The sequence below is a fragment of the Crocodylus siamensis genome, chromosome 3 (assembly GCF_052110815.1).
Source record: "Crocodylus siamensis isolate JL-2025a chromosome 3, ASM5211081v1, whole genome shotgun sequence".
Classification (NCBI taxonomy): domain Eukaryota; kingdom Metazoa; phylum Chordata; order Crocodylia; family Crocodylidae; genus Crocodylus; species Crocodylus siamensis.
The window spans coordinates 166,228,011-166,255,332 of record NC_143397.1 but is presented as its reverse complement, the minus strand read 5'-3'; the positions used below and the strand labels follow the sequence as shown (position 1 = coordinate 166,255,332).

General features: G+C 43.0%; 1 protein-coding gene across 3 annotated transcripts in view; it reads right to left on the bottom strand.

Annotated features, from left to right (window-relative positions):
* PIEZO2 (piezo type mechanosensitive ion channel component 2) overlaps positions 1 to 27,322 on the bottom strand; it is a 503,985-nt gene that overhangs the window by 74,840 nt on the left and 401,823 nt on the right. For all 3 annotated transcript variants that reach the window (XM_090039669.1, XM_090039670.1, XM_090039671.1), the window contains 6 exons: positions 21,855 to 22,059; positions 21,579 to 21,680; positions 21,002 to 21,167; positions 6,424 to 6,667; positions 4,096 to 4,192; positions 2,785 to 2,944 (listed from right to left, as the gene is read on the bottom strand). In XM_090039669.1, the coding sequence (XP_089895795.1) occupies positions 2,785 to 2,944; positions 4,096 to 4,192; positions 6,424 to 6,667; positions 21,002 to 21,167; positions 21,579 to 21,680; positions 21,855 to 22,059 (974 nt within the window). The remainder of the gene's footprint in view (positions 1 to 2,784; positions 2,945 to 4,095; positions 4,193 to 6,423; positions 6,668 to 21,001; positions 21,168 to 21,578; positions 21,681 to 21,854; positions 22,060 to 27,322) is intronic.

Sequence of the window (27,322 nt, the reverse complement as noted above, 5' to 3'; positions counted from 1 at the left end):
CTTCTCAGGAGTCTTGGCTGCAGGTTTTTCTGGAGTATTGTCTGCTTTTTAAAGAAAGTGTCCAAGGAAGTTTGGACAGATGTTCTCCAGGGAGATGGGCAATGCAGCGAACTTGTTAGCTGGTGTGGTGTCGCATCAGATCAAGCGTTGTAAATTTGAAACTGATGTCACAAAGTTGAAACAGGGTGTCAATTTATAAATGTTGTAAGTGCAAAATGTAACTGGAAATGTTGTAAGTTAAGGACTCCCTGTATAGGATTGGTCAAGTGATTGGTAAGTTTGGACAAATTTAGCAGTATAATGGAGTATAATTTTGTATTTATTTGTCCAGATAAATTTGTTTTTATCATGTCAACTGTGTCAGGCTGGGTTTTAATATGCAATTTTAATATAACATGAATTGTGCAATATTCACATTTATGTTAACAGATATGGAGCTTAGGTTTTTTGGCATCAGTAAACACAACAGCAGCAGTTCCTTGGAGTCAAGGATGACATCTGTCAGGTTTGATAGGTCCTCAGGTGACAGAGGAGCCTGATTCTGGATATACATATTCTTCAGCAATGGGGGCATGTTGCTGTGCCAGGAAGTGGCATTCACAGCCCCAGGTTAGTCTCCTTCTCCTTCCTCCACCGCCACTGGTCTGCCTCAGTATTGAGTCATTGGGCCTCGAAGTGGTGTGTGCCTTGCTGGATGAGGTGGTGCCACACTAAACAGTCAGTAGCTTGCTCCTCCCAGCCATTGGTGTTGATGCCTCCGTGCTTGAGGGTGACCTTGATTGTGTCTTTATACTGTTTCCTTTGGCTGACGAGAAAAGATCATCTGGCAAGGGAGGTGGTTCTCAGACATCTGGACACAGTGGCCTGTCCATTGGAGTTGATTTCTCAAGAGCAAAGCTTCAATGTTGGTGGATGCAGCTTCATGGAGGACACTCACACTGGTCTGGCAGTCCTCCCATTTGATCCCCAGGATTTGATGGAAGCACCACTGGTGAAAGCTTTTGAAGGTCTTAATGTGGTATCAGTAGATGGTCCAAGTTTCACTGCAGTAGAGGAGGGTGGTCAGCATGACAGCCTTGTAAACCAGGACCTTTGTCAATTTCTGAAAGTCTCTATTTTTGAAGACACATTGTTGCAGCTTGAAGAAGGTGGCACTGGGGTGGTTGACCCGGTGCTGGACTTCCTCATCAATGGTAGCCTGTTGAGCGAGGTGGCTGCTAAGATATGGAAAGTGCTCAACATACTCCAGAGCCTCCCCATCTATGTAGATAGTATGAGGAACGTTCAGCTGGCCTGGGAAGGGTTGGTGGAGAACCTTCATCTTGGCAATGTTCAAGGACAGGCCAAGTCTCTTATACAAAGCTTTGAAGAGATCTCAGGTTGCTTGCACATTCTGTGCAGAGTAAGCCATCACGTAGCAATCATCCACAAACTGAAGGTCATGGATATCCTTGGTGGTAAGTTTTGGTTTTGCCTGGAAGCACTCAAGATTGAAAAGCTTCCTGTCCAGTCAATACTGGATACTGATGCCGGATGGCATCTCAGATGAGGTGGATGATGATGGTCAGGTAGATGGTGAACAGGGTGGGGGCGATCATGCAACCTTGTTTGGCCCCACTCTGGATGTGGAAGGCGTCACTTTCAGACCTTCCACTCAGGACAGTGGCAGTCATATCATCATGCAAGAACCCCCACATGGTGATAAACTTCAGTGGGCAGCCAAGGCATTGGAGGATGGTCCACAGAGCTTGGTCAGGTCAATGAAGGCGAGAAACAGTTCTTGATTTTGCTCCCGACATTTTTCTTGGATCTGCCTGGCAACAAAAATCATGTCCACAGTGCCCTGGAATGGTTGGAAGCTGTACTGGGTTTCCAGAAGGATCTCCTTGGCGACAGGACGAACACAGTTCAGGAGGATGCAGACCAGGATCTTACCCTCAATGGACAGGAGGGAAATCCCCCTGTAGTTCCCACAGTCAGATTTGTCCTCCTTCTTATAGATGGTCAAGATGGTCATGTTCTTGAGATCCCCAGGGATTGTTCTCTTCATCCCAAAGGCGAAAGATAAGCTGGTGGAGTTGTGCTGTGAGCCAGAAGACGCCAGCATGGTAGACTTCTGTGGGTATACCATTTGGTCCTCAGGCTTTATTGATTTTGATCTGTTGGATGGCCTGCTTCAGGTCTCTGATGGCTGGTGGATCGCAAAGGGAATGGCGGGATGGCTTGGAGGGTCTCCTCTGATACAGTGGACTCCCAGTTAAGGAGGTGTTTGAAACACTCCTGCCAGTGCAGATGGATGGCGTCATCGTCCTTGAGGAGATGGGAGCTGTCCTGTGATTGGAGGGGGTTTTGTCCAATGGAGTGGGGTCCGTAGGTTGTCTTGGTAGCCTGGAAGAAGTTATGCATGTCATGCTGGTCAGCGTAGCCCTGGATCATGCATGCCTTCTCCACCCACCAGTCATGAAGACATGTTCTTCATATCATGGATGCGTCACTGAACTTTAGCCTTCAGCTGGTGGTACACAGCCTGTCTTTCACCAAGTTTGTGGATGGCTTTGCCAGGAGACGAAGGATGCACACTTCTGCTTGTGGAGATTGTGGATCTGAGCATCACTGGCGCTGAACCAGTCCTGTCGCGATGCGAACCCAATAATCTGGGTTCAGGCATCTTGGACAGTGGACTTGAGTTGCTCCCATTATGCCTGGATGGAGTAAACACACACACACACTCTCTCTCACTCACTCACAGCAGGATTTGGGGGCTTTTTAAAAACCAAATGTTACCTTGATGCCAGGATCTGTGAAGCTTTTATATCTGCAACCACATGTAGGAAGTAATAACTCATGAACACTCTTCTTTGCAATAACAGGAAAGCAAAGCAAATACTGTCCCAGATAATTCCTGCTTCACCACTAGGCAATTTACATTTTGAATCATCTTCAGCTGCAAAAAAAAAAGAAAAAAAGAGAGAGACCAGAATAAAGACATTTGTCTTCAATGTGTCAACATCCCCCATTATATTTAATTAGTCCAGTAAAATAATATCTAATAGCCTTTTTATCTTGAAACTTATGTCCTAAGAAAAGTGAAATATATAAATTTAATTCGAAGGTTACTGTAATTTTTAGAGCTAGTCAGAAATTGTTCAGTGGTACAATTTTCAGTCAGAAAATACTCATTCATCAAATACATTCTATTAAAATGTGCTTGCTTTCACAAAAATTATTTCTGAAATAAACACTGGGTTTTTATAGTTTTAAATGCTCTGCTACAATATTTTTGGAATGGAAGCTTCTGAATTTTAATTTCTTTCTTTTTCAGTTTTATTTCATAGTATGAAATATATATAACATATAGCATATTTTACATGAAATGTATATGAAGCAGTTAGAATTATTTTCTTTTTCAAAAACAAACTATTTCAATGAACGTTAACATTTTTTCCCTTGGGAACTTCAATTTGTGACAAATTTTAAAACATTAATTTTGGTACACAACAGAAATTTAGAAACCACAAATGCTTTCCTGAATAAAAATATCTGTCCTTGTTTGAGACTGATTTTGTTGGTCCTTCCCAGGGCAATCTGAGGAAGTCCTATACAGATTTTCAGAAGTTTTAGGGAATATGGGATGAATATACAGAAGTTTATATGATGAATGTGTGTCTTTGCATATCCTTCGCCTCCCCAAATAATATAATTCTTTTTTAGATCAGAAAATAACTTTTGAAACAGAATATAACAGCTTTTTTGCTCAGTTCCTGAAAAGTAATACCTTACTTTATAGAACATTATGCTTGCAAACCATTAATAAAGACATTTCCTGTTCTATGGATAGAAGAAATCAGTAGTAAGGTCAGATATGACTGCATGTTATGTTTTGGCAAATGATAATTTTAAAAAGTATATATAATGGATACCATTCAGTTTTACTCCCTATTTTCTGGATTCTATCATTCCAGTCTAATTGCAGACTGCAGTTAATTTTTAAGCTACCAAATCTATAATGGGAAAAATAGAATTGGCTGCATTTTTCTAAGGAGTTTAATCTTTCTTTACAGAAAAACATGTAGAAGTATGGCTACTTGTACTTACGCATCTTGTAACCTTTAACTGTACATGCCAGACTAAATGCTTGAATCAACCAGCAACTATTGTTGATTAATGCGTGAATGTAGCCACATGCTCCTATCTAAAAAGCAAAGAAAAATACTGATATATAAAGATCAGAAATAAAGGATACAAATGTTAATAAGCCTATTTGTTACAAGTGTAGTTGTTGGTTACATTTCATGGTCAAATTTATGAGTTAAAATACAATGAAAGCTAGACTAAAAAAGGATGCGTTTGTCAGTAAGATACATCCATTATAAAACAAAGAATAACTTTACATTTTCCTATTTACCTATGCATATTTTTGTTGCTGCTTTTTGCTGAGAACATATGTCTTGAGTTTGGTAGAAACTCATTGTTAACAAACTTTTATAAATTGGTGATAGGGTGTGTTACAGGGCACTTAAGTGCCCTGCGCCTAAAATGGAAGCGACCCGTGAGTGACCCCTAGTGGTGAGAAGGGGGATGCTCAGCTGCCACTCACCAGGGCAGCACAGGTGTGGGTTGCTGAGACAACCAGTTTGGTCAGCTGACCGGAAGGGGGCAGGGCCTGGCCTATATAAACAAGCCAGGCTGAGGCCGGAGGTCAGTTCCTCTCTGGCAGTCGAGGAAGGTTGGAGCAAGCTGAGTAGGGAAGCCTGATGGCCTGAGAACCTTCTGCGGGATGATGGGGGAAACCCTGGTAGGGAGATGATTAATGGATAGCCAGTTGGCCTGGAATTTATGTTGTAGCCCAGGAGTGGGAGTTTTCTGTTTTGTTGTTGTATAAGACCAGAGGACTGGGTGAGGCTGTAGGGGTTGGAGGAGGCCTCATAGGAGCTCCCCAGTAGTGTGGGGGTTCCTGGCGCTGGAGAGGGCGCCGCGTTTTGGGGTGTATCGACCCCAGCCCCAGTGTGGGCAGTGTTGTGAGGGAAAAGCCCCAGTGCGGGCGTAGGCGAGAAGCCCCAGTGGGGCGCAAGACCCGAGAAGGGGGTCTGGGGGCCAGGCATGGCTACGGCCACCTGAGCCTCGATTGTAGGATCGCAAGGCTAGGCCCCAGAGCGGGCAGTAGCCACAGGAGAAGCCAGGGAGCGCCCGAGAGGGTGCAGGCAGATAGGGAGATGAGCCAGAGAGTGTCTGTGGGGGCACGGGCAATAGAGATGAGGCAGAGAGCCCGTGAGAGCCCGGGTGACTGTAGGGCCCACACATAGCCCCAGAGGTTAGAGTGCACTGTGTCGCCGAAGGCAGGGCACGGACTGGGACATCTCAAGGCACTATGCCAACGGGGGTAAAAAGGCAGCCTCACTTTACCAATAATTAACATCAAAGACGTGGCGGGCGAGACAGTGAGGGTGCATTTGAACCTGATTTGGCACGGTAAAGGGGTGCTAGGGGAGTTCACGGCCGCCCCTAGGTCGTGCCCTGCCACAGTGTGTTACAGACACATATGACTGTACACACAGACATAATCCCCACTGAATGCATGTATATAAAATTAAGTATGTAAGTAAACGTTAATAGCATTCCTAAATGCAGACAGACAGTTTTGTTTCAATACGTTGGTATATATAAATTTACAGAGCAAAATGTATGGATCATTTTGATTTGGTTGTGACAATGTTCAAAGAAAAGAAGCAATTGCCAAAAATATACGTAAATTTACCAATTATAAAATTTTATAATTTGTTTTTTCTTAGCATGATAGCATAATAAGTGTTGAAGGAAACTGTTCCAAAATTCAGGTTTAACATTCATAAAAAGAAGCCTAATATTTAAATAATGAATATTTAAAATATTAAATGTTGAAGCTTTTATCTGAAAGGTAGACCAGGAGGAAAAGCAAACTAGAAGCTACTCTACAATTTTTGCACAATGCTTCACATTGTTACAAGATTACATCATGTTGTATACAATGATTGCTTCTAGCACTAGGCTTCAAAATGAGATTATGATTAAAAGCTTTAAAAAGTTACCCAATGTATTCATTGTATATCTAACCTTGCAAGTCCATACTCAAATAAAACTTCCACAGACTTCAAAGTAGAAATTGCTTTAAAAATATTAGAATTTTCCTTTTTGAAAATTGTTTCATGGCTCATGAAATTTGAGATGTCTGGGATGTGCAAAATAGGTAAAACATTTTCCTATAACAAAAACGTGACAGTTTTGGATTGTCAGTTTTGGATTTAATTCAGTTTCTGGATTGAACATAAAATCTTTCAGGCCATTAGCACAAAAGAAAGTACTTTTTCTGAGTGAATAATGAACTACATGATCTTGCAGTTAAACCACGAAAGCATTCAGTACTGAACTAAAAAAGCAGCCACTTACCGAAAGAATGTTTTTCATTGTAATCACAAAGACATTATATGCAATCAGCCAGTCCCAGTAACGCAGAATGCTTCTGATAGGTTTCAATAATAGATCTCCACCAAAGAGAAGGAAATAGAAACAGGCCACCAAGTAACCCATGCAGAATATGCTGATCCTTGTAGTACCCGTGATGAAGATTATAGTAAGCACAAACCAGAAGAGGTAACTAAATATTATTACTTTATACATGTCTAAGTAGGATCTGAAACAAGAAGACATAAGCAAAAACAAAAACAAAAAGAAGAGGAAGAAAAATTACTATTTCCTGATCAAATTGCCACACATTTTGCCCAAAACTAGCGTGGTCCTCAGATGGGCTGGCATCCTAACTTCATTTTAGGTTCCCCCTGTAAGTTAAATTCCGAGCTCAGTGGGACTATTTATTCACACACGTGCATGATTACTTTGCTTGGTCAGACTTCATGTCATAAACAGATGGAAAATATGTTCTTCAGAAACTTCATGATGGAGTGATAATATTTGGCAATGTCAGTGCAAGTAAGTCTGTTTGAGCTCATCTCTTAAAAATTCTGTGTAAATATACTGCAAATCTATTTCCAAAAACCCACCAACATTACCTCACTGCTACCAATTCTACATTTATTGATGACTTCTAGGGAATTGTATCTGGTGAAAGACCCAGTTGTCAAAGAGAGCTTCTAAAAATATCTTTAATGTAGATCAATTACAAAAATGAGATGGCTCTGCAGAATGTAAGTGTTCTATAGTTGTCTGAAATCTTAGAAATTAGCCTAAATCATAACTGGAACAATTAAGTGTTTTCTGATTCCTCAAAATCTTGACTTCATATCATCTCAGAGGCAGAACACATTGTATAAACAACAGTGGATATAGCTAAGTATTGTTAGACTAATGAGATCTTAGTTTTCTTTGGTGTAAATTTTTACTGCCCCAGGCTTGGCAAACTACAGCACCAGGAAATCATGAAGGAAGATAGCATGATAAAACAGTCACACCTTCTACTCCAAATCATGTAAGCAGCAATGAGCTCATTGGAATGTACCCTGTAACTTGTAGAAACCCTTGCCACCCTATATTCCTAGGTCCAAAACCTCTCCAAGCTGTCTACTGTCTTATGCTTAGAGCCTATCTGTCATAATTCCACATAGGGAAAAACCAGATGTCAGAAGACAGAAGGCTCCCTTCTTTGTATTTCTTTTAAGCAATAGGTCTGTAGCTGCTACATTCCTTGCAATCTATCTTCTCTACCTACCTATTTTTTTTTACAGGGGGTGCTGGGTTTTGTGCAATAAAGAACAAACACATTGTTTACGTGCATTGTGCAGAAAAGTAAATGGGAGATGTCAGCTAAACGAGGTCTCCAGGAGGCCCTGGATGTTCTTGAATAGTGTGTCCTCTATGTTTCTGCAGAAAAACACACTGTAGTTTTGCTGTTCTTTTACATAATAATTATTGACGTGTGGGATGGCAGGGAATAGATTTGCTTCCTGACATTATTTTTATCTTTGCAATGTTTGAAAAAACTTGTCCCGTGCTGCTGACAAAACGCATCAGCATTTCTGAGAACAGCTAAAGATGAAAAAACTGAAAATACAATTGTAATATAAAGAAATGCCTCAAATAGCAAGTACAAAGGTTTGACTGGGGCTTCTGTTTGTTTGTTTGTTTAGTTTCTGTAGATAACGAATTCCCCTAGAAACCTCTTGAAACCTATGTAAGCTCCCAACATATACCCTTCAAATCTCAAGGACAGGAAGGTAAGTGAGAATCTTTTTAGGTAATACTGTCATAGAACCAGAACTGCAGGTAAATCATTCCTTTTTTTCCCTTATAAAGACACCAAAAGTAGTGAGCATCCCAATTCAAGTAGTAAGCACCCTAACTCAAATGACTGAGATCTTCTTGGCATGCAGGGAAAGGTGCTTATCCAGGTACAAACTGTAATACAGTAATGGCTCTTGCTGCAAGCCATGTATATCACAGTAGCGCTGGCTCAGTGATGCAGAAAGCTTTGTCTTACTCTCATAATCATCTTTGAAAATGAAATCACAATGATGAGGAGTCATGGGGACATCATTTGATCCTTAGCTTGCTATAAGCAAACTCCAAGAACTTCCAAATGCCAAGTTGATACCAAAGAATCCCACGAGCAAGCAAAGAACGGAAAAAAAAACACCTGATAGGATTTTGTGTTATTAGACTTTGAAGTCCAGTTTGAACACCATTTTGGAAGAACATATGAGGTTATTTTTTCCAGCACAAAACACAGCAAGACTCAGGAATCTTAAGTTCATGCCATTTATAATCCAAAGTATGGACAGAGGCAGAAAAGATCAGTGCAGAGACAGAAGAGGATCTTGGAGTCACTACTGATTCTAAGATGAACATGGGCCACCAATGTGGGGACACATTCAGGAAGGCTAACTGCATCTTGTCATGCATCCACAGATGTATCATGAGTAGGTCCAAGGAGGGCCACCCACGTGATCAGGGGGCAGCAGCGCAGGCCCTACAAGGAGAGGCTCAGGGGCCTGAACCTGTTGAGTCTCCACAAGAGCAGGCTGAGGGGGGATCTAGTGGCCACCTATAAACTTGCCAAGGGGGACCAGCAGGCAACGGGAGAGTCCCAGTTCCCCTGAGGACTACTGGGAGTAACAAGGAATAACGGCCATAAGTTGACAGAGTGGATTCAGGCTAGACATCAGGGGGTGATACTTCACTGTCAGGGTGGCTAGGATCTGGAACCAGCTTCCAAGGGAAGTGGTGCTTGCTCCTACCCTGGGGGTCTTTAAGAGGAGGCTAGACAATCACCTAGCTGGGGTCGTTTGACCCCAGTACTCATGCCCATGGCAGGGGTCAGACTTGATGATCTGCTTAGGTCCCTTCTGACCCTACTAACTATGAAACTATGAAGCTATAAAGATGTTTAAAGTTTAAAAACGATTGCCTGGCAGTGGCAGTAGCATTTCTAGGGAGTCAATCCCTTCTAAACTAGTTTTTTCATTCCATGAGTATTAACAACCCTGTTTTTAAAAATGGTTTTAAAGCTCCACCAATCAATTAAGCTATCCTTTGTTCTGCAGTTCTTGTGACTGTTAGGTGCTCCTAGCAATGAAACTCCTATTTCACAGCCCTGCAGATTGTTTAAACTCATTCCAGTGAAGTTATATTTATTTTTGCTTCAATCTTAAATTGAATAATATAGCCCTAGACCTCTAGTATATTAGGAAAGCTTCTCATTTATTTTAAACTGTGTTGTTTTATATATGTTAATGTTTGTATGTGTTGTTTTGTCTGTGAAGATACGGTGAGGGGAGAGGAAGGGGCAGCAAGGAATAGGAGATACTTTGTTTGCCAGGGCACCCCTTGGAATAACTAGGAACAATGGCCACAAACTGACAGCGGGCAGATTTAGACTAGATATTAGGAAGAACTTCTTTATGGTAAAGGTTACCAGAATCTGGAATAAGCTTCCAAGTGAGGTGGTAGCTTAAAGACCTCCTACCCTGGAGGTCTTTACGAAGAGACTGGACAAACACCTGGCTGGGATCATCTGACCACAGCACTCTTTCCTGCTCAGGGCAGAGGGTCAAACTCGATCACCTACTGAGGTCCCTTCTGACCCTAATAATCTATGAAATCTATGAACCCCTCTTTTCAAAGTTCTAGATCCACCCATGGATATGCCTATTACATTTTAGCAAATAGTTCCCATATTATAATGACTGTTATGAGCTTAAGTACCATGGCATGCAAAAAGGCTGATCTATTTTCAAATTCATGATGACCCATCAGAATCAATCTGCTAAACCATAATGAATACTTTGGAATATAAAAGCATAAGTGGCATCTAATTGATATGCTACTGATACGTTCATGGCCTGTCAATGCAGCTACCAGCAAAAAGAATTTTCATTTTCTCTTCTCTTCATCTTCTTCCCTAACAGTCTCCTGCTTTTTCCTCTGACTCCTCACTTTTCCATATCACTTTTTGCTCACCTAGGTGACCATCTACTTCCTCCACACATTGTCCTTTGATACTTTGCCATAGGTTCAAGTCTCACAAACTGCTTCTTAACGTTTACTGCTCCCTATATTTTTCATCTCAGTCTCTTACTCCTGATATTCCCCCTCAGTCCCTATTCTTCTGCATCTTGTATTCCCTTGTGGCCCTCCCTACCAATCTCACTTTTTGCTCTCCACATTACTCCTTTCTGTGCTGTGTCCTGCATTCCCTTCTGCTCCATTTATTGATTTTTCCATTGTCTTTAGATAGATCCTCAATCCTGAAAATCAGTTTGTGACAGTTGTGCCTCCCTGGGGACATCTATTTGTGGTCCTGCAACACCGATCAAGGGCCAACCACCCACCTTCTCTCCTGCCATGCCTTGTTGTTATTTGCTTGATTGAAAGACCTTAATCAAATGGGAGGCTGCCTATCTTCTGTCTCAGTGCCTGAGGCACTATCTGCGACTTCTCTCCTCCCTGTACACTGCAGCCCAAGCCTCGCAGATGTATCTGGTGTTGTTCAGGTCTGTCCTACACTCTGAGCCGCACGGACGGTCTCTGGCTTATCCCTCAACCTGCACCCTCACCGGCGCCCTCTAGCTCGTCTCACAGCCCGCGCCCCTACCAGTGCCCTCTAGCCTGTCCTGCACTGCCCATTTCAGGAATTCTCACCCGTGCCAGCTCCGGGCTCTTCGTTGCCCCCTAACGCCGGGGCTTCTCGCTGCCCCCTAACTCTGGGCTCGGGCCAACGCACCCCAAACAAATGCTGCACCCTCTCTGATGCCAGGAACCCCTGTGCTACTGTGGAGTCCCTATGAGGCCTCCTCCAACCCCTAATAGTCTCTCCTGGTCCTCCAGTAAAACCAATAAACACAAGAATACAAAGCCCCCAGGCTACAATATAAAACCTAGACCATCCTGGTCAAAAAGTAAGAATCCATCCCTACCAGAGACAGCAAGAGCACCAGCTCCCAGCAGGAACCAGGGGATGTTCCCACCATCAGAGTTTCTCCCCTTTGTGCTGGCAGAGTTCCTCCTACCTCGGCCGCCGGAGGGAAACTGCCCTCCTGGCCTCCTGCCTGGGCTTAAGAAGGGCTAAGCTCCGCCCCTTCCTGTCTCTGTTTCCCTGGTTGCCTTGGTGACTGGCAGCTGAATCTCCCCCTTCCCGCCACTAGGGGTCTCTCCAAAGTCATTTCTGCTCTCAGTCGCAGGGCACCTGAGAGCTCTGCGACACAGTTCCTTTATTTTGGTTGGATTATCCACATTTTATTCCAGTATATTCCAGAAACTGCTTTGGATTCATTATCTCCTTCAGCCCTTCCTCATAAATCGAATGTGGCTTCCCTTGTTTTCAATGTCCTCTTTATCAGTAGCTTCCTTTTCTTTTGCTTCTGTTTGTTTTAGTGTAAAGACCCACAGTTAAAACCCTTTTTATTAGCAACCAAATGTTTATCTTCTTTATGCAAGTCTGACCTGAGGTCTGTAATGATGTTTTGCAGATCCCCTCTCATTAATCTAAGTGAGAAAAAGGTGATTCCAAAAAAGGCAGTATATTTACCTTTGTAAGAACTTGCTGCCTCACCTGATGTTGGCTGCTTGGTTGTAATTATTACAGGGCATAGTTCTATGAATGACTGCTGGTATTAGGCCATGGTCCTATGGGGAAAAATTTGTTTCAAGATTCCCACATTATTTTTCCTGCCCATTTCTGGATATTTACACAGGGCCACTCTGAGTGCTACTAGGGTGCTGGCGTTGGGATTTTCCAGCATTAAAGGCTGTGGGAACAGAGATTTTATTTCATTTAGCCACATTAAATTCTGCTGCATTTAGAAATTCCCCATTCAAACTATTGGCTTTGTTTTGTTTTTAGAAATGTCTTTGCTTGTGTTTTCCCCCAGGCTCAGTCACGTATCCCCTGAGAACTCCGGGGGTGGAAAAAAAAGAAGTAAGATTTCAGGAAATCTCTTCCTTATGGTCCATTTGTCATTTTTGATCTCAAGTACATTTCCAGAAAGAGGAAAACTAAAGCGATCAGCTTGGATATATGTTTTTTCCCCCCATTGTTTATATTGTAGTAAAAGCCTTTTAGACATGACTATTGAGGCAATGACTGTCCAGTGTCTCTCCAAGAAGAGAAAAAAATAGAAGATAATTTTCAGCATGTTTATAAGGTATTTTTAAAAATCTTTTGAACACCTCATAAACGAGAGGTATTTGGTTAAAACCTTGTTCAGTGTTTTGGAAACCTGCAGAACCCCAATAGAAAAGCCACGTGAAACAGCAAAGAATCCAATACCAAAAAAGCAGAGCAAATTCTTGGCTGCTGCATAAGCCTTAAGCATCGTTGTTGCCAACAGGACTGGAATTGTTGCTTTTGCCCTAATTGATGCCATTGTCACTGGCTTCTGTACAGCTGGCCCAATTTGTACTTCTCTTGGCCGTACCAATAAGGTTGAGAGTGAAGACAAAATAATTGAAAATCACAATGCAGTTCAGATGGTGTGGGTGAGCACTGGGCTGAAGTCTCTCTTGCTCTAGAGCTGGAGGGCTTGTGGGTGGATTTTCAGGCAAATTATGTTGGATGGTACCCTTACAACCACCACAGGACAGCTTCTTGGGCTTTGTAGTCTGCTTCAGCACAGACAAGCCAGATGGCTTAAGCATGGTAGGGCAAGTTCTGGGTGAAGATGGATTGGCAACCTGTAGCCCATGAGGCTTTAGGGACATTTAGTGATGGTCAGATCTAGCTGTGAGCACTCTCCTTGTATGGCCAGAGGGATAAGTGACACTGTGTGATTCTCTTTGTGCCACTGTGGGGGATGAGTTCTGGCTGTGGATGCTCCCTTTATGCAACTATGAAAACAAGCGCTGGTGGCAGGACTCAGACTTGGAATGGATGATTCTGGCTTGCAGCTGGAAATTTGCCTACCTCTAGGAAACTGAGGGTGCCTATACACATTCAGGGAGGCTGCTCCAATGCCCTGTAATTACAGTGTATTGGAGCAGATTCAGTTAATTGAGTCTGCTGGAGCGTGGTAATTGCCAAGCTTCAGCTGACTCCAGTGTCATGTGTATCAGCATCCCTGCACTGAAAAATGCTGGTGAGGGCACTTTAACTAAAGTTCATTCAACAAGCTTTAGTTAAAGTACCCCCACCACCATTTTTCTGTGCGGGGATGTTGATACACTTGATGCTCTGAGCACTGTAATTAGAGCGGTTTTTGGAGCTGCTCTAATTAAAGTTCCCCCCATCCCCCTCCTGAAGCATGTCTGTAAACACCCTGAAAGACCAGAATTTACTTCACCTAAAAGTATTTTAGTTCCTTGAATCCCAGGGGTAGATTCTCTTAAACGTGTCCTCCAGCAAAACAGACATTTATTATGCCAAGAAACTGTCACTGTAACAGCCTCATAAGCAGGAAGGTGTTTGAAATATCTCAAAATACTTGTATCAGCATATGAAACAACTCAGGGTTCATCAGAAGATGAATTATTTAATCAAAAGCTTTGTAAAGCAGTTAGCATTGTCTTTACATAGTAAATATAAGTATCTCTCTAACCATTGGGAAAAGGTAGTTATTAAATTCTTATTAAAAAGTCTATGAGGTCCCAGGGGTGCTACACATAGTAAAAATAAACTGCAGAGGGTTAGAGCAACTCCATACTCCTCATCCACAGAACTAAATGAATTCAAGCCCCATGTACTGTAGGGGTGTGCAAAGCGGGCCCTATTCAGTTCGGATGCAGATTCAGCCCAAATCAGGGACAGTGATTCGATTTGTTGATTCGGATCCCCGTCCCTGATTCAATTTGGCTGAATCCGAAGATTTGATGCTGATTCGACATCAGTGATTCGGACATAGACGCAGCTTTAAAAGTTTTTTCTACATACCTTGAAGTAGCAGGCGTGGCTCATGATCACTGAGATGGTGGGGCACTTGGAATGTCCCACAGGAGTGTTCAGGGTCCCTGAAGTGGACCTGGTCTGCCAGGAAGCACATTGGACCCCCCTCCCCCACCCCCCCGTGCTTCCCTGGTTCAGTGATCAGCCACAAGAGGACCCTGGGTATCCCCTCAACCCAGGAGGCACCAGTCACCAAGCCAAGGGGGGAACGGGCGGGGGGGCACACCGTGCTTCCTGGTGGACCCAGAAGTGCTCTGGATCTACTGCCAAGCACACTGGGGAGCTTCCCATGCTTCTGTGGGACACTCCATGCACCACAGCATCGCAGCAATCACGAGCCCCTGCTACCTAGAGGTATGTAGAAAAAACATTTAAAGCTGTTTCTATGTCCAAATTGCTGAATCTTTCTAAATCTCTCTGAATCGGTCTGGAGGGTTCAATTCGATTCGGAGAGATTAAAGGGTCTCCTGATTCAATATAGATTCCGAGATTTGGCCACCAAAACAGGCCGAATCTCTGCCGAATCGAATCAGGGACCGAAGCTTCGCACAGCCCTAATGTACTGCTACTTCAGTTATTACAATCAGCAGTCCTGACTCAGGTGTGTAGAGCATACAACTAGAAGTAAATATATTCATATATATATTTACACACAAGCATTCAAAGTAGCTGGTAACAGAAGCTGATAACTCAATAGCTCTGAAAGTTAGTGACTAATTTTCAGACTGATTAAGACTAAAACAAGTGATTTTAGATTAAAGGAAGTTATATGTAAATTTGCAAACTTTGATTAAAATATTCCCAGTAGTGACAATATCATATAAACATTCCAGATACAAACTACTAAAGCAAAGAAATTACATTGGCTCCTTTATCTTAAAAAAGCATTACATACAGGATTTACTCTCTCCTTCTAAAGTCCGTGTACAATGAAAAATTAAAAGTTCTTAAACAGGTCTAGACCGTCTAATATGCTAGTTCAAGAATCCTCTTTAAGTCTTATATATAGTTTGTAGAGTCAATGCATGACATGAAAGTACTGATTTTATTTGAGTTCAGTGAATCAAAAGGAAGAATTTAACCCAGAAGATTATGAAGAAGCTGCAGTCAAATTCAGGTTGAGGTTTGCTTTCCATTATAATCCAGACTTTGTTTTCCATCCCAAATCTTATTTGGGATCTTGTCACTACTGGGGTGTTTTAATCAAAATCTAAAAATTTAAGTATAAGAACTTTGCGCTTTAAGTTTGCCATATTTTATCAGAAGACAATTTCTCTTTTGTATTTCAGGGAATTCTAGCAAGTTATGCAATATAGATAAATATGTTTGTTACTTTTTAGAAAATTAAAAACTGCCTGTCCTGGAAACCTCAACATAATTTTATTTGATAAACTGTGATGGGATTTGAGAAGATGCCCAATGAGGTCATTTATAAAGCAAAGTGATTTTCTAGCCCTTTTCTTTTTGAAGAAAATCTTCAAACAAACTTATCATTTCTGAACTGAATTAGGAAAAACTACACCCCACCTTTACTCTCATCCACCAGTCTTACTAGCAGTGATCTTGCTTAGACTCCTACCAGCCATCAGAGTATCTTACTCTGTTACTTACTGATAATGGCTTAGAATCAACTGTATTTTGGAAGTTTTTAGCTACCAGGGACAGTTTAGCAGTGACAAGAAGAGAAAACATTTATGTTTCTCCCATCATAGGTGAGTCAGCTTGAATGCATTTAAATGAGTTAATTTTTAAAGTACTCAGTGATGGTCCAGGAAATGTGCAAGAGGCAAGAATTTTTGCAGGTGATCTTTTATTGGACCAACCGCATGGCTGGGATTGATATAGGCAAGCTTTTGGGTATCATGGTACCCTTTTCTGAGAAACTTGAGAAAAGGGTACTGTGATACCCAAAGGCTTAATTTTAAAAGTTGGTCATTACTGTTGCCACAGATTCCGGGAGAAACAGTGGGATATATTTAAAGATCTTATAAATGGATTACAATGACAATATTTGTCTGGTAAAATGATGAATGTTTATCAATGAAAGACAGACATACATACATTTAGAGTAAAATAAACAGTATCTTTCTCAGCTATTTGCTGGTAACAGGCTTTCAGATTCAAAACAACCATCTAAATAGTAGTGGGCAAAACACAGCAACTAATGAAGTTTTGCACTACCGTTATTTTTGTAAACGTTACATTAAACTTTCAGAAATATTTCAGGCTAGATGCCCAACTGTGGTGACCTTGCACGCAGAGCAGATGTAAAACATGGAGATGGTGACTCCAGAGCTCCCAGACAAACATTTATTGCACAGTGGCATGCAATCTCAGGGGAATGGACTCTGTTTCAGATGGTCCCTTCCAGTCCCATGTTCCTGTAAGTTCCTAATGGAAGCTCTAGTTTATATCAGTTGGAACGGCTTCATCAAACAATGGATATATCTACACCTAAAAAAGGACAGAGTATCAGACACATTGATCCAGACAATCTAAGGGTATGTCTACACAGCAAACAGAACATGAGATGCAACATGTGCTAGTATATATGTACTAGCTTCTTTTAGCTAGTCTAGGTAAAAAGAGTAGTGCAACATAAAGGCATGGAATTTGGTAGCCATTCAAATACAGTCCCCTGAGAGACGTTGGGCATGTGCTGTTCATGAAGGTTTGTGCCATTCTGTCTTCATTGCTATAATTGCCTTAGCTGCTAGAGGGTTTGTTGGCACGTGTTTCAATCATACCTTCAATTTGCCCTACAGACATACCCATGGATTGACAGGAACAGCATGTCTTGGCCTCTGACCTGTTTGTTCACGTCCGACATACCCATATGACCATGGGTGAGTTGGGAGGGGCCTAAAGGGAAACTGCTGACCACACCTTTTAAGAGACCTCTAAGTCTCCTCAGCTTTAACTTGTTCAAGCTGTCGGATTATTTTTTTTCCAGAAAAGTATTTAAAAAAATACTTTATGATCTTGTTTAATTTCTTCTAAATAATAGATAAATACTTTTGCAAAATTAAAGATATAAATAGACAGATTCAGTTTGATATTAGTTCTTTCACAGCCGGATGAGGTGGTTAAGACAAAGGAGTAGATCAGGTACATCTACAAAAACACAGCACCTGCCTACCCAGAAGCTTCTGGTACAATCCTCTGAACTCCATCGAGGTTGATCAAATAACTATAAGAAAAGTATAGCTGCAAGAGACCTCAGGAGGTCATCTAGACCAACCTCCTGCTCAAGGCAGATTCAAGGCAGTTTAAATTATCCAGGAAAAGTGTTTGCCTAACTTGGTCTTAAAAACTTCTGAGGGAGTTTCTATAACCTCTCCAGGCAGTCTGTTCCAATGCTTAATCATCCTCATAGCTAGAAAGCTCTTCCTAACATCCAACCTAAACTTCCCTTGTTGAAAGTCAAGACCATTTCTTGTCCTGCTCCTTGAAGCCACAGAAAATAGTCAAGAGGATCACAGTCACTTAGGGCAGAATCTATGTGTCTCCAGGTCTGCCCATACTGGCAATGCTTTGTGTAAGCCAAGACTTGCTGTTAGCAGTCCCCCAGGAATGGAAAAGAGTTACCTATTGGTCACCCGATAAATTTGGTGGCCACACCTGCATGAGACAGTCCAAGATTTTGTCTGTTCCTACAATTTTTGCACCTGGACCCAAAGACCCATACAGAAACCTAGCGGGTTCCTCCAGCCTCTTCCTGTTTCTTCCCAGCCATGGTGTGGTAGTTCACTAGCCTTTACTGTAGAGATGCCCAAATCTAACAGCTACTCCACAATCCCGATGATGACAGATCGGTTAGCCAAAATGAACCACTTCATGCCATGCACAGGTCTTCCCTCAGCCAAAGAAACTGCCCAATTATGGTTGGATCACATGGTTCACCTTCATGATCTCCCAGACTATATAACCTCCAATCATGGACCCCAGTTTGTTTCCTAACATTGGCATGAGGCCCTGCACCTGCTGGGAGTCCATGCCCAAGTCTCATCCACATACCATCCACAAACAAATGCTTAAGTAGAGAGAACAAATCAGATTCTAGAGCAGTACCTCTAGTGCCACTTCAATTTCCAACAGAATAACTTGGCTTCCCTGCTAGTACTCAGAGAGTTTACCTACAACAACTCCTCAACTGGATGCCAACAACTCTTCAACTGGACAGATGCCTCAACTGGACAGATGCCATCCTTTGCCAATTATGTGTTCCACCCCCACATACACCCCACTCTGCTCATCACCTCTTATAAACCTACAGCTATGGACTGGGTACAACACAGGCAGAAGATCTAAAAAGAACTAAAAACCTGTTTCAAAAAGGCAAAAGAAATATACCAACTACATGAGGACCATATGAAGTTCAATGTCGAGAAATGTAAAGTGCTCCACCTGGGGACAAACAATCCCCTGCATACTTACAGTCTTGGCAATGCCAACCTGACCAGCACTACGAATGAGAGGGACCTGGGGTTAATAACTGACCACAGTATGAACATGAGCCGGAAGTGCAACACTGTAGCTAGCAGGGTGAACAATACCCTGGCATGCATCAATCGATGCATCTCCAGCAAACCCAACAAAGTGATTCTCCCACTCTACTCAGCATTGGTGAAGCTGCAGCTGGAGTACTGCATCCAGTTCTGGGTGCCACACTTTTAACAAGGATGTGGTAAAACTTGAGAGAGACCTGAGAAGGGCCACCCAGATGATTAGAGATTTGTGTGGCAAGCCATATGAGGAAATGCTGAGGTACCTGGGACTCTTCAGCCTGAAAAAAAGAAGGCTGAGAGGGGACTTGGTAGCAGCCTACCACTACATCAGAGGCATACATCCAGGACTCAGAGAACAACTGTTCACTAGGGCACCCTTGGGGAAAACTAGGAGTAATGATCACAAACTCCTGGAAGACCATTTCAGGCTCAACGTTAGGAAAAATTACTTCACAACTAGGGTGTCCAGACTGGAATAAGCTCCCTCCAGAGGTGGTACAATTGCCTACCCTGGAAATCTTCAAAAGGACACCGGATGGTCACCTTGTTGGGGTCACCTGACTCCAGTTGTCTTTCCTGCTGGTGCAAGGGGCTGGACCCGATGATCTTCCAAGGTCCTTTCCAGACTTACAATTTATGAAACTATGAACTTCAGCATAGTTTCATAAATTGTTAATAGTTACTGCTTCCTCAGTAGGACAGAAAGTATGGCTGTCAGCAGAACACCTCTGCACCCACTGATCCTTACAGGTACATCAGCTCCTTCCATAACACCTGATAAATTAATCCAGTCACCTTTGAACTACAATTCCCACCAAATACTGAGAATCTATCTGGTATTTAACATGCCCCTATTGAAGCTGGATGTGGAAAACTCACCCCCCCCACAAATATCAACCTTCTTTACCACCCATAATGGTTCATGGCCAAGAAGAGTGCTTATAAGGACCACTCAGGAAAGCCTGATGAGCACCCCTAGAAGGTTTGGGGAAAGGGAGGCAGCAATGTCAAGCTGTGACCTTGAACTTGGGGCACTGGCCTGCCTGGCACAGCTGCCCATTCTGGTTTGCCCCTTTCTCAGCAAAACATGAGGGAAGACACAGGTAGGCAGAACCCTCCATCTGGGCCTACCTATACACTCACTCCTTGCCACCAGAGTGGCCAGCCAAGGTCAGCTGACTCTTTACCACTTCCAATATAAATCCCTGACCTGAAAGAGGAAGTGTTTTGGCAACAAGGCTCAAACTTGTACCTAGTGTGTTGTTTTGGCTGGTACATGAATGACTTGTGCTCCTGGCAGCTAGGGGCCATGGTGGCGGGAGCGCGGTGGTGGTGGTGGTAAGTGGGGCTGGCATCAGCAGTGGTGGCCAGCAGGGATTTGCATTACAACAAAGAATATAGATATCTGTTTGCTTGTGCTGCCATAATTTTGTTTATGGTGGCATAAAGTGACATGCAACAGACCTGCCTTCCAACAGACCTACCTTCCTCTTGATACTTTGCCTCAGAACAAGCGTATGTCTCTTCTATATATAAGGCAACACCACCACCTTTTTTCTGTCACCCATCCTTCCTTATACCATCCATTACAGTATTCTAGTCACATGAACTATTTCACCAAGTCTCAGTCAACCCAATATTATCATATTTTTGTGATTATACTAGGACTTCCAGATTTTTCCTGTTTAGTCCCCATGCCTCTCACATTATTTTATAATCACCTTGGATGACTAGCCAATTGTCCCGTTACTTTTCCTGACAGCATTGTTAATATTCCCCATATTGTCTTTTTTTCCCTGGACTTTTGTCTGGGTCCACTTGCTCTTTTAGATTGCTTGTGCTCTCTCTCCCTCTCTCTCTAAATTGCATGTGAAATTTAGGCCACAATTAGTGAGCCACTTCCACTATACAAATGCTCACTTCTGCTGGAACTAGTAGATAGTACCAATGTATTTTCTATCTATTTCTTAAAGAAGCTAAATAACCTCCTTCATATGTAGGTATAGAATGTGTAGTGTCAAATGGAAAAACTGAAGACAGACAGAATAAGTCATGAATCTTCTATTACCTCTATCTTCAAAATGAAGAACTTTCAAAGAAGACATTTCAGATATACAAAATTTGAATTTACCGGCAATGAATGAAGTCAGGAACAGGGTTGTGCTGGCTGAATGATGCTGCATCTAGGTTCATGCAAATTTCCACATTATCCCCAGCCATGATTCGCACAGCAGCTTTATTTTCATCCTCAAATGTTTGTCTTTGCAAGGATGCACACAGCAGCAACATGAAATCATCTAGAGAGACAAAGATGCTGTAAGCTCACATTTCCAGTGCAGAATACTTTTGAGAATATGCCATAATGTAATTATTGCACAGTATTTCATAGAATGAGACTGCATTATCTACAATGAACAATTATGACATTACTTAATTTTATTTTCACCTATTTCAGCCACTTTTATTTTTATGTAAAGAGAAAACAGGAAAGAAACAGAATTCAAAGTTAAAAGTTAGACTGCAGCAGATACATAACATACTGAGCATTTGAATTTATTGATTATATAAAAACACAGCTACAATATAATGCCCTATAGAATACGTAAGCTTGCTCTTGAAGGGGCAGTTTTGGTTTCAAATTTCAGTACACAAAAGTATCAAGTGAAAGGCAAGTAAATACCTCTCACAACTCTTTGCTAAATACTTACAGACAAGAAAGACAGGATTTGGTCTCACAATGAAGTCTGGGAAGTATAACCACTTTATGATATTGGAGTTGAAGCTAGTCTGAGGGTTTCTCCATGGGTAGTCTACACAAGGAAAAACATGAAAACATGCAATCAATAGTTCACAACAATTACTTCATCCTTTCTCTGTCAATTTTCCAACACTTTCCAGTAAGAGCAAATGGCAATAACTGGCCATAAAGGTCCCTTACCTTTACAAAAACCTTTACAAGGTCCATTATCTTAACTGGTCTTTACCTTTACAAGGAGCAGGTGGAATGCCGATACAGAGGAAGTACTGGAATATAATGATGCATCCTAGAAAACAGCAATACTTTGGCCAGATCTCTGCAATGGCTTTTCTTCTGCGTCGATATAATACAGCAATTAACCAGAAGGCATGAATCATGGCATAGAAATCCATTCGTTGACCAATAACATTAACTGACATTAGGAAACAAGTCTAGGGGAAAAGGAAAGAAAAAATGTGCAATATTTACAGTCCCTACAACAGTTAGATAATGAAATAGCTTTCCATTAAATACAAAACTTAGAATGCAGATAAATGAAACTCCTGAACGCAGCATAGTTCATATTCTTTTATCAGCACCCTTCCCCCGTGCTGTGGATATTATTCTACCAACTTTAACAATCCCCCTATCACAGTAGAAGAAGTAAGACTTTCATGGTACCGAAACATAAAACGGACAGGGCATTATCACAATAAGTTAAGCAGGAAACACGTAATATCTGCCAAGTAAAGTCATATTACATAGCCTTATGGGTTCAATATAGACAGTCAAAAAGCCTGAGGCTGAATCGATACAATCTTCCCAGATCAGTCTAAGCCTTGTAGATTGAACCAAAAAGCAAGTGAACATTCACTTTTGATTCCAGAAGTGCAGTCACATGCATGCAGTAGCTCAGGCCAGAAGCCAGGGGATGCTAGAGCATAACTTCCTGCTCAGCTGGAGCAGCCAGCTTGGACCAAGGCTAGCCTGTCCACTTTGTGGGGGGGGAGAGGCGTTGTAGGGGAGGTGCAAAGCATCCTGGGATGCTGGGGAGGCTGTGAGTTAACTTGGATCTGGAAGTTATCTTGGACAGAAGTTTAAAAAACTGATTGAACTTAAATCAGTAAAGTCTGATGCTACAGGTTATCTACCAGTTTTGACAATTTTGATGCTACCAGTTTTGACCATTTTGAAAGTGGTTTATGTGCACTGAACATTTTTTGTGTTGGAGATTTGAATCAGTTTCCAACTACTAATACGGGTTTATGTGTAATTTCTGTCCTTAGTCATATTTTGATAGTACTTACAGACATTAAAAAGTGAAATCACTAATAAAAATAACAGCTAAAGTATATTCTTCAATAAGAGCCGGACAAAGAGGGTGCTTGTACACGTGATGAGGTGTATTAATCATTAAATTAAAATGTTTTATTAAATTTAAAATTCTTTATTTTAAAACATTGTGTCAATATTTGCATGTGGTACCCTTTACAATGATTTAAGCTCAGTGTGCAGTTCCTAGTAAAATCCAGCAGGGGGACCCACGCTGCTGCTGTCTTAGTACTAGATTACAGCAGGGAGTGCATTTAAACCACTAATCTCCTCCCTCACTTCCAAAATGCCCCCAAACGACCCCATCCTCCGAAGCAAGTGATCCCCATGCTAAGCCGCAGTTATCACCTCCCCCTCCCACCCACATATTCACCCCCCAGAACACATGGACTCCCATGCTGATCCACCTATGAAAAAAAAACACCACATCTGGAAGGAACTGTATGAATTTTAACCTTTATTTCTAGTTTTTTTTAATCTATAACACATGATTTATTGCAAATAACACCCCCAGTCATTATAAAATCAGTATAAAAATACAGCATGTATAAAAATAAATTTAGAGTATAAAATGTAAAAATACAGTATTTTCCATGGTATGCTAAGATAATTAATTACATAAAGTCCAGTAAAAAAAACCCAACAACTACTAAAACTTATATTATTTACTGCATTACAAGATGTGATGGGGATGATCCCGGCCCACTGATTACTACCCCATGGTCCCAATCCATGTAGGCACTAATGATGCAGCCAGGGGAAGCCCTGACCACCTGATAACAGACTACCACGCTCTGGGCGGGCATGCTGAAGGAGATAGAGACACAGGTAGTATTCTCTTCTGTCCTACCAGTGAGCGGATGTGGAAGACGACACAAGACCTGCATCAGAGAGGTCAACTTGCAGCTTCAGGAATAGTGTCTCGAGGCAGGCTTTGGCTTCCTAGACGATAACCCGCACATCAGGATGAGAGACATGCTCAGGTAGGATGGGCTTCACCTTTCCCCCAAAGGTAAGGGTGTGTTCTCTTCAAGGTTGGCTGACTTCCTTCAGCGGGCTTTAAACTAGGCTCATTGGGGGAAGGGGAAGATGAGGGCGGAGGAAGCCTTGAACTACTAAACCAAGTGTCACCCACAAGAACAGCCCAGCCTAGCCCAAGGATGAGCAGAACAAATACACAGGTAAGCAACAGGGGCCCGAGTAGTACTGAGATTAGGGGTGCAGTGCATGCATCTTCAGGAGGTCTCAAATGCCTCTACTCTAATGCTCATAGTATGAGCAACAAGCAGGAGGAACTTACCCTCCTGCTAGCTGACACCAACCCAGACATAGTGGGGTGAAACATGATGGGACCCAACACATGACTGGGAGGTGAATATCTAGGGCTATATGCTGTACAGGAGGGATAGGACAGGGAGGAAAGGTGGGGGTGTGGAGCTCTATGTCAAGGAGAAATACACATCCTCAACAAGCAGCACTGGGTCAGAGGAGGGGCACATGGAAGTGCTCTGGGGAAAGGGACCTAACGGTGGGGGTCTACTACAGACCACCCAAACAAGGGGAAGAGCTAGACCAGGAATTCTTAAATCAGCTCACAGAGGCAGTTAGATCAAAGGTCATCATGGGTGACCTGAACTTTCCAGACATCTGCTGGGAAGAGCAGTCAGCCAGGTCTGACTGCTCACATAGGTTCCTAGCCAAGATACAGGACCTCCATCTAACCCAGGAGGTGCACAGCAGCACCAGGGGAGATGCCTTGTTGGACCTGGTGCTGGCCACGGGTGATGACCTGGTGAGGGGTCTGTGGGTGCTCGACCACCTGGCCAACAGCGATCATTGCCTGCTGGAATTCACCATCCAGAGGAAGGTTGCAAAGGCCTGCAGCAAGACAGCAGTCCTGGACTTCAGGAGGGCAGATTTCAATGAGGTAAGGAGAATAGTTGGGGAGACACTGAGGTCCCGGGGGGGAGGGGAGTCAGATGTCCAAGAAGTGTGGTTGTTCCTTAAGGAGACGATCCTCCAAGTCCAAAGGGAGGTAATCCCAACATGGATCAAAGGGGGCAAGAGGGCAAAAAAGCCCCCATGGTTCACTAAAAGCATTTGGGAACATCTTCTAGCTAAAAAGAAGTTACCCGGTAATGTGGGGCCTCTGGAGGACATGCTAGGAAATCTGGTTGTCTCACCAGACAGCAAAGCTAACCTATTTAACAATTTCTTTGCCTCCATTTTTCTGAGCAGGGACCGGGTCATTCCCCCCCAACTGGGACCCCCCGTAGGCCCCAGGGGAGGTACACCCTGGCCTAGGGCCAGTGAGGACCTAGTCAGGGAACTTCTGGAGAGACTGGACATATTTAAAACAGCTGGTCCGGACCATCTCCACCCCAGAGTGCTGAGGGAATTAGCTGAGGTCATTGCAGGATCCCTGGCACAGCTTTACGAGCACTCATGGTGCTCTAGCATTGTGCCAAAGGACTGGAAAAGAGCCAATGTGGTTCCCATTTTCAAAAAAGGGAGGAAGGAAGACCCAGGAAACTATAGGCCATTTAGTCTTACCTCAGTCCTGGGTAAGCTTTTTGAGAGAATTATCCTGGCACATGTCTGTGAGGGGCCAGCAGGGGAGATTATGCTTAGGGGCAACAAACATGGGTTCATTAGAGGCAGATCCTGTCAGACCAACCTGGTGGCCTTCTATGACCAGGTCACAAAATTCTTAGATGTAGGTGTTGTAGTGGACATAGTCTTTCTGGACTTTAGGAAGCCCTTCGACACTGTCTCTCACCCCATTCTCATTAACAAACTAGGAGACTGTGGCATCGATACCTACACAGTCAGACAGGTCACTAGTTGGCTGGGGGGCTTCACCCAGAGAGTGGTGGTGGACGGGTCTTATTTGACTTGGAGGGACGTGGGCAGTGGGGTTCCCCAGGACTCGGAACTTGGGCCTGCACTGTTCAACATCTTCATCAGTGACTTGGACGGAGGTGTAAAAAGTACCCTGTTCAAATTTGCAGATGACACTAAGATGTGGGGAGAAGTGGGCACGCTAGAAGGGAGGAATAGGCTGCAATTGGACCTGGACAGGTTACAGGGGTGGGCGGATGAGAACTGGATGGGATTCAACACTGACATGTTCAAGGTGATGCACCTGGGGAGGAAGAACCAGCAGCATACTTACAGGCTGGGGAACTCCCTTCTCGTCAGTGCAGAGGCAGAAAAGGATCTTGGAGTCATTATTAATGCCAAAATGAACATGGGCCAACATTGTTGTGACACGGTCAGGAAGGCCAACTGTATCTTGTCATGCATCCACAGATGCATCTCAGGTAGGTCCAAGGAGGTGATGCTCCCCCTCTATGCGGCACTGGTCAGGCCGCAGTTGGAGTACTGCATCCAGTTCTGGGCACCGCACTTCAGGCAGGATGTGGACAACTTGGAGAGGGTCCAGAGGAGGGCCACCCACATGATCAGGCATCAGCAGGGCAGGCCCTATGAGAAGAGGCTACGGGACCTGAGCCTGTTCCGCCTCCACAAGAGAAGGCTGAGGGGGGATCTAGTGGCTGTTTATAAACAGTCATGGGGGACCAGAAGGCATTGGGAGAGTCCCTTTTCCCCTGAGCACTACCAGGAGTGACCAGGAATAACAGTCACAAGCTGGCAGAGGGTAGATTTATGCTACATATCAGGAGGCGCTACTTCACTGTCAGGGTGACTGGGATCTGGAACCAACTTCCAAGCGAAGTGGTGCTGGCTTCTACCCTGGTGGTCTTTTAAAGGAGGATGAATGAACACCTTGCTGGGGTCCTTTGTCCCCAGTATTCTTTCCTGCCATGGCAGGGGATCAGACTTGATGATCTGCTCAGGTCCCTTCCGACCCTACCAACTATGAAACTATATTCCTGTTAACACTATTTATACTATATACTATTCATACTATTTAAAGTCTATTACTATCTTTAATCTACTTACATATCTATTTCTATCTATATTCTACTCTATCTACACATCTATCTACATATTCTGTGTGCATATCTGTTCTATTCTATTGTATTTTATTCTATCTGTAATGTTTCTAACTCTATTTTATATCTGTGTCTATCTGCTGTTTTCTTATTCATTTTCTCCTTCATCCTTCTGCTCTATCTTTGATCTTTTAAGAAGCCTGCAGGGGATCAAAAAGAAGAGGGGGTTTTGGCCTATATTCTCAAAACCACCTGCTTTACCTTCCCACTACTGGCTACAAAGTTCACTACAAAGTCTCTGGTGGGAGATTTCTGAAATTACCTATATATGACCTGGAATGCAGTGTATCCCAGGTGGCAGGTCTGGCAGGCAGCATCCGCTGTGCACTGGGTTCCTGGAATGCAAATATAAGAAATAGGAAAG